General features: G+C 39.4%; 2 protein-coding genes across 3 annotated transcripts; both read right to left on the minus strand.

Moving 5' to 3' along the window:
• Window positions 1–1,986: 1,986 nt before the first annotated feature.
• Window positions 1,987–12,022, minus strand: LOC135076959 (transmembrane and ubiquitin-like domain-containing protein 2). Of its 2 annotated transcripts, XM_063971486.1 has the most exons (6): window positions 11,890–12,022; window positions 10,841–11,084; window positions 8,902–9,058; window positions 8,123–8,268; window positions 7,069–7,161; window positions 3,170–3,253 (listed from the first exon to the last, which is right to left on the minus strand). In XM_063971486.1, exons 1-5 carry the CDS (start codon window positions 11,957–11,959, stop codon window positions 7,110–7,112), a joined length of 669 nt encoding a protein of 222 aa, XP_063827556.1. In that variant the 5' UTR covers window positions 11,960–12,022; the 3' UTR covers window positions 3,170–3,253; window positions 7,069–7,109. The 2 variants fall into 2 exon arrangements, with proteins under 2 accessions (XP_063827555.1, XP_063827556.1); XM_063971485.1 differs by lacking the exon at window positions 7,069–7,161 and having other exon boundaries at window positions 1,987–3,253; window positions 11,890–12,021.
• A 14-nt stretch (window positions 12,023–12,036) lies between these two features.
• Window positions 12,037–15,042, minus strand: LOC135076710 (uncharacterized). Its single transcript, XM_063971131.1, has 6 exons — window positions 14,713–15,042; window positions 13,682–13,870; window positions 13,308–13,376; window positions 12,932–13,063; window positions 12,571–12,747; window positions 12,037–12,188 (listed from the first exon to the last, which is right to left on the minus strand). The coding sequence occupies exons 2-6, from the start codon at window positions 13,854–13,856 to the stop codon at window positions 12,037–12,039; spliced, it is 705 nt and encodes a 234-aa protein (XP_063827201.1). The 5' UTR covers window positions 13,857–13,870; window positions 14,713–15,042.
• Between the last annotated feature and the right edge of the window lie 146 nt (window positions 15,043–15,188).

The following is a 15,188-nucleotide window of genomic DNA, read 5'->3' on the forward strand; positions in this document are numbered from 1 at the left end:
CTGACTAAAACCACCACACTTGAAAAGGTAATTATTTTTTTTACAAATAGTATTTTAGTGCCTAGATTAGCCGCGATTTTATGATGATATAATGCATAATGAATGCGCAAACCATGATTACCACGCATTTAAAACTTCCTTGGATGGCTGAACATCACACTTTTTTATTATTAATTTATCTAAACCCTACACATTTTCATATACCTTTTCTTGTTTTCTAGATTTGCGTGCCTGTTCTTCATCAACGTCTGCATTTTTCCGTGTGTTTAACAGGTAATTAAACTTTTTAACAAGTACGAACTGTCCAAATTCATTTTAGATTGCTTGTTAAAAATTTATGTTAACGAGAAAATGAAGTTGGAAATAGTAAAATCTTATCTAGGTGAGGATATTGTTACTTATTTTCAATAAGCCTCAATCCGGTGAGATACATTTTATAAAAGCTTCACCAGTGGTGTAGCCTAAATTCAAATAGATGCGAATCTGTTCGTATATTTTTTTTGCGTCCGCAGATGTGATAAAAAACGACAGACCAATGATTTGTTTCTTTGTTTTGCAGGTAATCATCGGCGGAAAGCTAGATACGTTTTTTATGAAGTGTTTTAACTTTTTTTCAGGGTTCGAGGATATATATCAAGGGATATATATCTTGATATATATCGGATATATATCCGATATATATCAAGCCGGTTTTAATGATATATATCAACTTTTAAAATTTGTTACTGTATTTGTACTTTTTGACATGAGATTTTTATTTTTTTAGTTGATTTTGCCGTATTTAAAAGAAATTTTATGTTTTTGCTTTATTTGTCTAATTTTAAGTTTTAAAAACATTAAAAACATGTTTATGTAACACTTATGCAATAGTATTCATGAATAATACAATAAAATAATAGTATGGCTTTCATACAAAATTGATATATATCAAAGTTGATATATATCAGATATATATCATAAATATCCGATATTTTGATATTTATAATAAATATCGGATATTTTCGAACCCTGCTTTTTTTTGGTTACATAATAAACTTGACGGTTACAACGATATTTAATTTTTATTTATCTATCCCTACTTAAACTTAACCACACACACACAAGGCAGCATATAGGCACATTGCCTGACGACGACTTTAAGCAATATTGGGAGTCTTGAGATGTCCTTTCCGGACTCTATACACAATGCCAAATTCCATCAAACTCGGTTCAGTGGTTTAGGCAACACAGACAGTTGTGTACTTTCGCATATAATATTAGTAGGGAGGGAAGTAAGGATGGCTTCGTAGTGACAAAATTCATTATGTCCTCCATAGTTTCCCGTTACATACCCCTATCTCGAACCGTGTTCGAGAGAAATCAAGCCTACCTATATTTGAAACAGGACAATACAAACAAATCTGTCCAGAATACGTAAGACTTTCAACAAACGTTGGACGGGGCACATAGTTCGCAGCTGATGGACATTGAGGCAGGAACGACTCGAGTGGCGACACGGGCCGGAAGACGTAGTGTGGGCAGGCCTTTCACTAGGTGAACCGACGTTCTGGTGAAGGTCAGCGGGTAGCGCAGGACCGGTTGTTGGTCTTCGGAGAGAGTTGCCCTTCTATTCTAAGGGCGACAGTTTGAGTGAGGCTGCGGCCAAAGCGTGGGGGTACGCACGTGGACGACTTAACGGCGCCTTACGTGCTACTCCACTAAGCGCCACCCGAGGGACCCGTCAGGTTTTTAGTGGGTAGGCCCTGCCCTTCTGGCAGGGAGAGCCCCACATAACCCACCGGAATCCCCGGACCGGTGGGTATGCATTTCAATACATTTTCGACGCAAAAAAAAAAAAGGACCGGTTGTTGGTGGAAATACAGGGCGGGATCTCCTACCAACACAATAATGGCTATTCCAGGATAGACATGTCTACATATTTTTTTCGTTAAGGATTCGTTGGATCATCCAACTTGGATGGGGGAAGCTTCAAGTTTAAAACCAAGGTACAATTAGGTATTCTTTTATTTGAAATTTCTATAATCTTAAAAAGTAAATAACAATAATATCTTTTAGCATAGAAAACTATTAGGTACCATAAATATATTCACAATGAATTTTTGATAGGTGAGATGAGTAGATCAAAGAATTTATAAGAAACTGCTGCAATGAAAGTGATTGTGTTTTAAGAAATAACTCAAATGTTACATGATTAAAATCGCACTTATTTCTAAATAAATACAAAATATATTTTATACATAAATACCTATGATACTATTTACAACTTGCGAAGACCAATTATATTATAATGTTTTAATTACACCGAAGGGAATATGATCATTAGAAGTTAGATAAATAAAAAAATACATCTGGAAAATTTGGACGGCTAACTATGAATTGTCTCGCAATTTTTCGTTTGTGCAAGCTACTAGTTAAAAATATACAATAATAAGCAAGATTTTCTATAAATATAAAAATGTACTTAACTAAACACGAAAAGCCAACAGCAACTTTGCATTGCTGTCATGTTCAACATAGACAACATAGTAATTTGTTAAACAATTCTAAAAATTACTTACAAAACCAATTAATAAATCACAGCATACTTGAAAAATTTATCCCCACTAAGTACATACATCCAATTTCACTGCTTAACTTTCTATTATGTAATTTCTGTCAAATACTAACATTCAATAATTGATTAATGATTTTTATAAATTAGCTTAGTAAATGTTAATAATCAAATTCCTTTATTCAAAACGGATCACTTATTCCACTTTATAATGCTAACATCTATGTTTTGTTGCGCGGCAGATCTTCAATTGGGTCATATCGAAATAGAATACAGCACACGGACTAGTATAGTAAAAAGAACATCTAAACTATATGATGAGAACAGAAGAAAGGAAATTCTAACAATTGTAACGTTACATACGATAACATTGTTAAGTTGAAAATCATTCGGTGAAGTTCTCATGATACGGGCTGTACTGATCGCTATTTTAAAAACGCACCCTGTTTATGCACATACGTTAGAATCTAGGGGAATCTCAAATAATTACGCAAGCACGCCTGTATTTCGCGATAATGTACGTTATGACTTAGGGTTTAGGTTGAAACTTAGTTGGTAGGTATAGGCTGCGCCGGCGCAGGCCTCCGGTCGAAGTGGAATGTGTCTGAGAGGTAGAGGCCGAATATTGCGACGCTGTAGAATACTGTTAGGCCGAACAACGCTACGCTCGCGCTCGCTGTGAACATGTTCGAATATTCGCATCTGGAAAGAGAATATTTTATTTAAAATACACCTATAACTTATTTAATGACACAAATAGAGCTCTACACTACAACAACAGTTTTCCAATACAATTACAACGACTGTTTAATGATAACTTTTCTTTGACTAAATAAAAATGTTTATGACCATTTTGTATCAGCCTTTCAACTAACATAGCCTATTATAATGTGCTAGATAATAATTAATATATTATATAGACTTGTAATTTTTGTTTTTAATTACACTTCGAGTATGTAAGTAAAGGTAGGTATTGATTTAGTTGATAGACTACTACATCTGATTTTTCCTTCAATAATTTTCAGTACTTCATGAAAGTTGATCAGCTAACCCTATCCAATCCGATCTGTGATCAGCATTGGTACACGTTTGACAACCGTTTAGACCTTATTACAAGGTGATAAGATTGACAGAGTAATCGAACAAGCACATAATATTTCTGCGATTAAACGTTTACAAGTGAGGGAATAAATTTTGACATTGGGATCAAGACTCAAGACTACATGCATGTGGAAATGCGGAATTAGAATAGATTTAACGAGCAATGGCTTATAATTATTATTTTCATCATTTATGTTTTTTATTATTTTGAGTATTTGACATTCTCGATGCACGTAATCTGAGCTTAATCTAGTGGTATTCTGGGAGAATCAAGGAAGCAGTTATAGTACGAAAGAAGTTTATTCTTTATGCAAAAGCACTCATTTTCACAACTAAAATTATAACAAAACAAATTAATAGATTACCAATCTTCAATCGAAATTCATATCCCACACCTTTTATGTAATGTCAAAAAACTTTCTTTCGTACTTTAAGCTGCGCCCTGGAGAAATAAACTACTACTTAGTTTGACACAAACAACTTAATTAACATTTAGTTGTGTGCCAAAAGGACGCCCACACATTTATTCAAATCGTCACGAAAATGCTTTGCATATCGGCGGGAACCATTCAAAGCTATTGTACATCTTTGCTGTCAGTCTCTACCCCATATTCCTTGATTCTCAAGATTTTTTTCTTGGATAGATTTGCGCAAGCCAATTTGTGCCCTATCCTGTATTACATGGGAATCAACCAAAACCTTACAATTTTGCGACCTAAAAATCATCCAGACTGTCAGAAAGATACACAATGGGTGGTCAATGTACACCGACGGCACATTAAGCGTAACTGTTGCACTAGCATTAGCTCTTATTCGTCGGATATAAGGGCGATTTCAAATGTTAACATGTTACGACTAATGTGCTGTTGTGTGTATTAGCAGAGTAAATACAAATTAATGAGGGTGCAGTCCTGTTGTCCCCCCAACTTGGCCCCCCTAGGGGAGCCAACAGGATTTCGAAATCCTGTTGTCCCCCCTGGCTAGGGGAGACAACAGGACTAGATTTTTAATCAATGATTTGAGGACTGTTGTCCCCCCTGGCAAAAATTATTTAAAAGCCATAAATTTTTATAGCATAATTTATGAAAAACTGAAGTATTTGACTGAATGCCAAATTGCCAAACTGAATACCTAAACGTTTGTCAAGGTAATAATTACAATTTTGATAGGTATTGGTGCCGGCCGGTATTAACTAACACTTACAAACTTGAAATTTGGCAGGTAGGTTTCCTTATAGGGTGTAGACATCCACTAAGAACGGAATTTATTTATTAAAGGATTGAAAATAATATGACGAAATCGCGGGCGGCTGCTAGTTGAATCACTGTCACTGAGCAAGTAATTTGTTGAATATTATGATTAACTAGCTGTGCCCGCGACTTCGTATGCATGAAAACCCATTTTCGCAACATTTTTCATTTTTGCTCTGCACCTATTACTTACTCGTAGCGTGATAGTATATAGCCTATAGCCTTCCTCAATAAATGGGCTATCTAACACTGAAAGAATTTTTCAAATCGTACCGATAGTTCCTGAGATTAGCGCGTTCAAGTAAACAAACAAACTCTTCAGCTTTATAATATTAAGTATAGATTTAAAATTATTCAGTTTTAGCATCCTACCTACTAATGTTGTAAGTAAATGCGGAACTTTGTGAGTTTGAACGGATTTTTACTTACACTTGATAAACTTTACAGTACCTAGATAATATTTTTTATACATGAGAATAGCATAATAGAGGTACTCAGCTTTTGCCTACGGCTTTGTCCGCTATATGTTTATATTTATTTATAAAAAAAGATAAAGTTACTTTCGCATTTATAATATTATTTAGTAGGGATAATTCATAACGATTTTGTCAAAAGCAAGTAAAGCAGATTTTGAAATAGTCTGAAATAGTACCGGTACCAAGAACTTATATTTTTTTCGTTATCCAAATGTTAATATTATTTGACATACGTTTAGGTATTCAGTTTGGCGATTTGCCATTCATTCAGGTACTCCAGTCCTTCTTAAATGTTATAAAATTTTATGGCTTTTAAATAATTTTTGCCAGGGGGGACAACAGTCCTCAAATCATTGATTAAAAATCTAGTCCTGTTGTCTCCCCTAGCCAGGGGGGACAACAGGATTTCGAAATCCTGTTGGCTCCCCTAGGGGGGCCAAGCAGGGGGGACAACAGGACTGCACCTTAATGAGTAGGTCATCTTCATAGAAACGCACCGAGCGCGGTTTGTATGTGAGCGCGCGCCAATACGTATGCGGCGCGCACACACACTGACAAAATTCAGCGCACCTCACCGCTAATCCACGCTAAATTTTGTCAGTGTGTGCGTGCGCGCCGCATACGTATTGGCGCGCTCACATACAAACCGCGCTCGGGCGTTTCTATGAAGATGACCTACTCATTTGTATTTACTCTGGTATTAGTGAAAATCACACAGTAGTCCTACATCATGTGAAATTGTCAACAGCTATAAAAAACAAAATTAAAACACGCAGGAAATATGCCATAGCCAGCGACAGATGTCAGGGGTACCATGCAACAGATAAAACCACGATTCAATACACTGAAAAAAATTGGGAAAACTAAAAGGAACAGGGAATGTCACATGTCATGTCTGGGTTTGCCATATTTTTCCAGCAATTTGACCGACCTAACCTGCCGACTTGAAGATTTTGGATAGTAATAAATTCTAGGGAATGTTTTGAATTACGTTTTACATCTCAAGTTTTACGCGGTCTGCACGGTTTCGATCCATTGAAGTTACTTTGTCTAAAAGTGACGTTTAACTATATTATTAAAAAACATTAAGTAATACATAATTCATGCTATTTGGAAATAAAACAGCGCGAGGGGTCTAATCGGTATAATTTCCATTCCACAAATTATTCAATTATCTAGCTGCTTACTAAAGGAAACTTGAGAGAAGTACAGAATTTCAAAATACTCGTATGATGTCCAAGGAAATGAAATAAAAATAAATTTAAGCGACACATAATGGACCTGATCAGACCAGGAGTGAATGAATGTATGTTTTTAAAATATTGCATCTATCACTCGGAAAAAGTAATCAATTAATTAATTAGGATTACGTACGATTTAAAAGCTATCGACTGACGAATGTGACTACTTTTAGATTTATTTCGTTAATCTGTAGTCGTGATTGTACTATAACCGCAACACATGTAAAACGTGCATACTCTAATCGTAATCCTTATTAGTAATCGGGTTACGTTTTTCCCTAGTTTGCGGGGCTATTCCGTGACAAAATGTTCGTGTTTACAGCCTATTCGTACTCTCTCACACATCTATTTACTGTTATGAACAAGAGAGACCGACAGAGGTGCAAATACGAAACTTGCGTGACAGAGTAGACCTTTTGTAACAATAAAGATATTCGCACATCTATTACCGCGCGCTGGAGCGATATCGCCGCCGCATTCACTCGTACGCCTAGAACGTTGGGTGATAGCGGCGCAATGGAATCATGATCTCTGGCCGTAAGCTGCGAGATAAACATACATGAACGTGATTTTTCGAAAGTATCGCCTGATTTAGGTGGGATTCGAACTCACGACTTTTCGCTTGTCTATGCTAAGACATTAGCAATAAAAATATGGTGCCCGTGACGTAAGACACTGCTGTGTCCACTTGGTGCATAGCCTAATAAGGGTTAACTTTATTAATTTTGAATCTCAGATATTAGACAGCCAATTAGAAAAACTCGTCACTATCAAAAAGGGAATTTTTAAAGGTATATTTACATTAACGAGGGACAATCGTACGAGACCAAGATGAAACGCGGCCCGCGTCTCATAAAGGCACCTAAAGGGCTCTTTTAAATTACACGTTTTAGAAGGACGTCTGTCATGCGTTTGCATTTGCAGGACCGCACACGATAAGTGTGCGTCGTGTGCGGTCTTATAAACGCAAGACTGATGTCCAGCTGAAAATGTCTGAAGCTTCGGCCAAACCAACGCGTGCAACTCGCGACGGCGCTGGCGATCACTGCGCGTACATAGATCGACGCGTTGATGTGAACTCATCGCTACAAATTCCTACACGACATCTGATCGCCATCGCCTACATAGGGCACGAGTTGGATTGACCGAACCTTAATTTGAAAGAGCTTTAGGCTAAGAACTCATGGCGCGATTTTCATCCGCGCCCGCGGCGGTTGCGGGCCCGCAGGTTCTGTAGAATGCAGATACTTATGTAAAAACTAATGCACAACTCACAACGCGGTTTTCGCCCGCAGCGGGCGCGGTTGTAATCGGGTCCCGCGCAAATAACCGCTCCCGTGAGTTTTGAAATAAAACCGCAATTCCACAACCGCCGCGGGCGCGGGTGAAAATCGCGCCGTGAGTTCTTAGCCTTAAACGTCGCGGCAATACTTTTTTGTTAGTCTGCGTTAGTAAGTAGGATTCTCGCCTCTACCAACCATCTTCCAGACCTATTTCTATTACCTGAAGAACCAGACGACGGTGAGTGCGATGGAGACGAGTGTCATTAGTATGTTCTCCAGGTCCCAGGAGCGCTCGGGCGCCGCCCCCTCGCCCCCGCCTCCTGTAGTCGCTTCAACTCCCGGAGTTGCATTGTCGTCGTCTACCCGCTGGAAAATGATAACCGATGTCACTTGTATACGGGTGCTAATGGATAATGGTCAAGGGGATTCTGCTAGTTTCAATTTTGGAGAAAGGATAAAAAAGCAAAGACTTCGTGATTGTTATTGTGTGTTCTACGCTCGTAGATCAGTTGAGAAGTGACGGCTTAGAGATAACCGGGGCCGCATGATTCGCAGCTGGCGCCCCGTTTGTCACGCACTAGGACTGTGTGTCACGAGCGACTGTATACACCATGTATCAAGTCCCCACTATACACACCGGGTCTGCGCCACGCTTGGGGTGTACTAAGGCACGGTCCCGCGAGCCGCAGGCGCGCATCGTGGCCGCAACAGGCGCCGTCGTTTGCAACTCTGTTATTGTTGTACGCTCCGGGGCACAGGGCGCCCCGTTTCTCACCTGTAACTGTATGCACCAGGGCCACAGAGGTGTCACGAGCGACAGTATACGAGTACATCGTGTATCAAGTCCCTACTATACACACACCGGGGCGGCGGCACGCTTGGGGTGCACTAAGCCACGGTCCCGCAGGCCAAAGCCGCGCATTGTGGCAGCAGCAGGCGTTATTTGAAACTGTACGTCTGCAGCAAATACCCTGTGTATAAATGTCCTACTGTACACACCGGGGCAGCGGCTCGCTTGGGGTGCACGAGGCAGTGCACGACGGCGCGGTCCTGCAGGCCGCAGGCGCGCAGCGTGGCCGCGTCGTCTGTCAGCACGCGCCCGTTGAAGATCAGCCGCACGCGGCTCTCCGCCCGTAGCTCGGTTGAGAAGTGACGCCTAGGAACGTCACATTTTATTTTCATTCATAGTAACAAAAGTAGCACTGTAGAATAGCATTTGTTCACAAGGTTGACCAAGATCCTTTAATAAATTACCACAAACTGTTGTCGAACTACCCATTCATAAATTCAAAGCACATATTAAAAGTACCTTAATGAAAAAGGGCTACTATAAAGTCGATGATTATTTAAAAGATAAAAATGTTTGGGATACGTTACTGCTTAGCTCGCATAAATATATATAACTTTGTACATTTTAAAGCATGTAAACCTTTGAAAAAGAGACTGACAATAGTGACTGAGTTTCTTGCGCTGCTTCTTCTCAGCACTGGCCCATTTATTGTCCTGAAGCAGTGGTAGGGTTAATACTGGGACGTGTAAAAGTGTTTTTTTTAAGCCTATTTACAGAAATGAATGAGTTTTAATTTTTAATGAGTTTTTTAATGACGACCTCAAGATAACCGGAAGGCGCTGAATGCAGGCCGCTACCAACCGGCCTTTGTGGAAATCATTGGGGGAGGCCTATGTTCAGCAGTGGACGTCTTATGGCTGAAATGATGACGATTTAGTACTCGCTGCAGTGATATTAATTACCCATTACGCATTTTAAATATGTGCGGCTGGCGTATGGCAATAGATTGTCACTAGGCTCGTACGTGAGCCGCATCGTAAAAATTAACAACTGTACCGAAAGTAAAATGAAAGGGACCTACGTAATAGAAGAAGTGGCACGTTGTAAGGATACAAATAAGGTTAAAGCTGTAAGCAGGAATAAGCATTTTATTCACATGCTAGTAGTGACTAGAGATGGGTAAGTGCTAATAATCCGATTAATAGCAATTGGCTAGTAACGGATTAAAAGCAGTTATTAGCCATTAATAGCCAATAATAGCCGATTTCAGATGGTAACCCTGCTATTAATGTTATACTAATGATTAAACATATCCCTTCATAGTTTACAAATTTAGCACTTGAAATTTGGAAGGGACGTAGCTTAGGTACCGTAGAGGTGCATTAAGAAAGGAATACCCGAAATTCCCACGGGCACGGGAATTAGCGGGAAAATCCTTTTGTATGAAAAATCTAAACCGCTTAAGTTAGACGCTTGAAATTTGGCATGCAGGTACCTTAGTAAACTTAAAGCTTAGTTACAGGAGGATATTGCAAAATTCCCACGGGAACGGGAGTTAGCGGGAAAAAAACATTTGTATGAAAAAATCTAAACCACGTAAGATAGACGCTTGAAATTTGGCATGCAGGTACCTTAGTAAAGTCAAAGCTTAGTTACAAGAGGATATTGCAAAATTCCCACGGGAACGGGAGTTAGCGGGAAAAAACATTTGTATGAAAAATCTAAACCGCTTAAGTTAGACGCTTGAAATTTGGCATGCAGGTACCTTAGTAAACTATTAATAGATAATAATCAGTTATTATCCAAACTAGCTGGCTACAAACCCATCTCTAGTAGTGACTCGCTATGACATGGGACTCCATAAACAAGACGTTCAAGATAGAATCAAATGGCGGCGAATGCATTACTTGTTTATGTAAAGATGTATTGTTGGTAGATTTTTGTCAATAAATAAATAATAAATAAATAAATGTTTGGGAAAGCCGACCCAACGTAACGGGATAAGGCGAGGCAGAAGAAGAAGTAGTGACTCGCTATTTCTTTAAATGTGTTTGTAGAAGATCCTGTTGTGACTATTAAGTATTATGTTGTGTTGTGTCGCGAAATCGGGTACTTAACATGCATGTGAAACTCGCTGACAAAACTTACAATTTAAAATCCTTAAGCAGCTCATCCAAACTGCCCTTAACTTCTTTGATCGTGTCGTTAAGGTATTTCAATTTAATTATAATCATATTCTTCTCCAATTCAATCTTCTTCAAAGCGTCGGCGCCTGCGTTTTGGCTCTCATTTCCATTGTTACCAGCTTCTCCGGGGTTTCCATTGGACGCGGTCGACGAGGCGTTATCACCTTTATCAGATTTGGCACCACCTGTTACGGCAGGGTTACTTTCTGGAACAGCAAAATAAAAACTTGAATTGATTGTATGCTTTTATTTAATGATACGTTAAGAGAGCTAGTCATAGAAAAAGTGGAGAGTGGTTGAATCATGATTGTACGAGCTATCGTACATATTCAAATTTTTTTTATACACTTTTTCAATACGGTGCCGAGTCTTGGAGCCTGGAAGCCGCGATAGCAGTAAGATCGATATATGCGTTTGAGTGTGGTACTCCGCATACCCTGGACTGCCATGCGAACCAACGAGTCCATATTAAAAGAGCTGAACATCACCACGCGGCTCTCCACTATATGCCTAAAGCGTACCCTCTGTTTCTTTGGACACATTATGCGGTCTCCAAGGCATTGTCTGGAGAAACAAATTATCTTGGGACAAATGGAAGGCAGACGCGCTCGGGGCAGGGCACCGACGAGATGGTCGGACGCGGTGAGGAAGACGGTGGGCGGGAGTTTGCATCGTGCGGTCCACACAGCTTATGACCGCAGTCTGTGGAGGAACACTATCTGTGGTCGCGATCCTCATCAGTGAGGGACCGAGACCGAGAAGAAGAATCATTAATACTAAGTCGTGTTTTTAAAGGCAATTAATCAGTGTATTTCTAATACACACAACAGTTCAGTTTTTATTTATTTAACACTCTTTGAAGTAAACCCATCCCTCATCATTATCCTCCATAAGTTACATTTCGTTGGTCCTTCGAACCGGATCAACTAGCTGATGCACTCTCCTCTTAGGTCTCGTAGTCCTCACTCTCCGTGTTAACTATTAGCCAGACAAGTGTCAGTATTATCCTACCGTTCGGGCGGGTAAAGAAGTCACAACGAGCGGTGACGTCAGCCTCCATGGCGTTGACGATGCTGTCCATCTCGCGGATCTGATCGTTGCTGGCTGGCTCGCCCTCCTCTTGGGTCTAGTAGTTTTCACTCTCCGTGTCAGCTATATCTAGACAAGTGTCAGTATTATCCTACCGTTCGGGCGGGTGAAGAAGTCACACCGAGCGGTGACGTCAGCCTCCATGGCGTTGACGATGCTGTCCATCTCGCGGATCTGATCGTTGCTGGCTGACTCGCTCTCCTCTTGGGTCTCGCTGTAGGCTATAGCCTATAGATAAACAAGAATCAGTATGTCCCTACCGTTCGGGCGGGTGAAGAAGTCGCAACGAGCAGTGACGTCAGCTTCCATGGCGTTGACAATGCTGTCCATCTCGCGGATCTGATCGTTGCTGGCTGGCTCGCTCTCCTCTTGGTCTCGTAGTCCTTACTCTCCGTGTCAACTGTAGCTAGACAAGTGTCAGTATTATCCTACCGTTCGGGAAGGTGAAGAAGTCACACCGAGCGGTGACGTCAGCCTCCATGGTATTGATAATGCTGTCCATCTGGCGAATCTGATCGCTGCTGGCTGGCTCGCTCTCCTCTTGGGTCTTGTCGTCTTCGCTCGCAGTCAGCTATAGCTAGACAAGTGTCAGTATTATCCTACCGTTCGGGCGGGTGAAGAAGTCGCAACGAGCAGTGACGTCAGCTTCCATGGCGTTGACAATGCTGTCCATCTCGCGGATCTGATCGTTGCTGGCTGGCTCGCTCTCCTCTTGGGTCTCGCTGTCTTCGCTGGCCGAGTCGGCTATAGCTGGCACATTCCCCGAGTTCACGAGAGCAGCTAGAATAAAGAATAGAATATGAATAGAATAGAGCAGTTGCATTAGAATATTACTGGTTACTCAAATTGTTGTTGGTAAAATTTAGTTGCATCTTAAACTTAAATTTAAAAACGCGAAAAATAGATTGCTTCTGGTGACTTGATAGGAATTTTAATCTAAGGAAATATTATGTGTTTTACTGACCATCCAGTCTCCTATAGAAGTGCAAGCGGTTATTGTTCATCATGGCCATGTCTGCATCAATGATGCTGTCCATCTCTTGCAGAGGTATCACCCGAGAAGCGTCTCTAGAGTCCTCGATCGCCCCCGGGGTCACTGGTAAGTGTTAAAAATGACAAAGTGGTTTAAAATGAACAATAGCTAATATATCTAAAAGCATGCTCAAATTCTGCATTTCCTATTCCGCTCATCAGAGGGCGCTATTGGCGAGTTGTGACAGGGCCTAACTCGACAATGGCGCTAACTTGTGAGCGCAATCAAGGAAACCCTCATTGCAACAACTACATAAAAATACCATGTATCAGTTTTTGATTGAAAAAGACGCTATTTATTTAATTACCAATAGTTTCTGCTGTCGAGGCTTGTTGAGAAATGCTAACCGGAGTGTTAGCGATCATGAAGCTAGCCCCTGCAATGAACAACATTGTTTACCATTCATTTGTTTACATATTGAATATTATGATGAAATGATGACAAAAGCAACCAGTAAGCCAGGAATATGGACATGGATGGTCAAAAAAACATTAGATTGTCATTATTTTCCTTTTCGACAAATCAGACTGATGTTGTGCCTTTGGATTCATGTTTTTATTGATCCAAAACAGATTGATGGCATACAGTAGAGCAAATAAACAAAAAGTCTTTCAAAAAAGTAAAAAAAGGGTATAGTAGCAAAACAATTGCATTTAAACTGGAAACCATAAACAGACTTACTGGTTCGGAAGCTAACTGTGACAGGATGATGTGGCCTGGGTCGCATTACGACCACAGTTCGGTACCGGCCGGGCCGAGCGTTGGTGGACAACCAGGCCAGCGTGGCCACCGTTGCCACCAGCAACACGCCCACGAACTGGATCACTTCATCCCCGATCCCCTCTATTAGGGTCATACTGTATCTACAATCTAGAATGCAAATATTTATTGGTAGATTGTTTTGAATTTGAAGATATTCTAAATAAGAAATAGCCTAACTCTCAACAACAAAATTATGTGAAGTGTGACACAATAAATTTTAATATGATAATGATGAATATTGATTTTATATTGAGCACCTTTACGTAAATCTGAAAATTACATAATATTTCATTGTATTTCTGTTGATTTTTTTATAACTTTGAATAATGTTATTTTGCCACTATCATGTCTACAGTGGTCTGCGACTCAGCTTAGTAAACAAGTATATGAAGGTCAAGCAACCATCGTTATTAAGAATTCAATTATGATAGGCTGCACGAAATCGAAATGTACATTTTTATTTTTTTAAATATTTTTTATATCTTAATTTAACTACATTACGTAGTAGATCACAAATAAACCTTATCCATAAATTACAGTTCTACATAATGTGAATTATGATAATTATATTGAAAAAAATATATAACAATTAATTTAGAGTGTAAAATGTGTTGTTTTCAAATAACAATTTCAATATTATCATAGTAAAATAACGTGCCTATTGAAGTAATTGGTACTGAATCTTTAAACAGTCACAGATGTTTATAAAATAGGCACATTTGCACATTAAGGTATCATTGGACTGTGTTATACTATATTTAAAAAAGTAACCTGTACAACATTATGGATTTTCTACTAGGCACCGAAAGAATAAAAAAAATCTCAAAATCTTGGGTTTGTGAAGTCGGTCGGCCCATTGGTACCGTTTTAGTACTGATCATTCCTAGAGCTAACAATATCTCTTCAAGGTCATAGAAAACTAGTTTCAATGATCAAAACAATGTACTTACCTTAAATCTCGCAGTGTAATGTATTTGCTCAAATCAAAATAGTTTTTAAGGTGTCACTAAACACTCTCAGAAAGATAAAACGACATTGCAATATCAGCAGAAATGTTATCACCATTGGTGCACAAAATAACAACAAAAACCAAAATTGTACAAGCTAATCACAAGCAGCAGTGCTACTTTTAAGAACACACAAGAGCATTGCTAATAATCAACCAAGGAAATCTCTTCTTTTTTCCAGAAACACGGAAAATATTGTGAAAAAATGTATGCAAAAGCAACGAAGATGACAGAAAATTTGACTGACAATATTTTTTTTTACTCTTTCCTTTTGTAGGAAAAGGCAAAGGCATTATGCTATACAGCCATTGGTTAGGATTTTAAACAATTTTAATGACAAAATGTTTTTCAGATCCGTTGATATTGAAACATTTTATTGAACAGCTGACGTACGCTGTTTTTTTTTGTGTTTTGACCAA

This window comes from Ostrinia nubilalis, chromosome 12 (assembly GCF_963855985.1).
Source record: "Ostrinia nubilalis chromosome 12, ilOstNubi1.1, whole genome shotgun sequence".
NCBI lineage: Eukaryota > Metazoa > Arthropoda > Insecta > Lepidoptera > Crambidae > Ostrinia > Ostrinia nubilalis.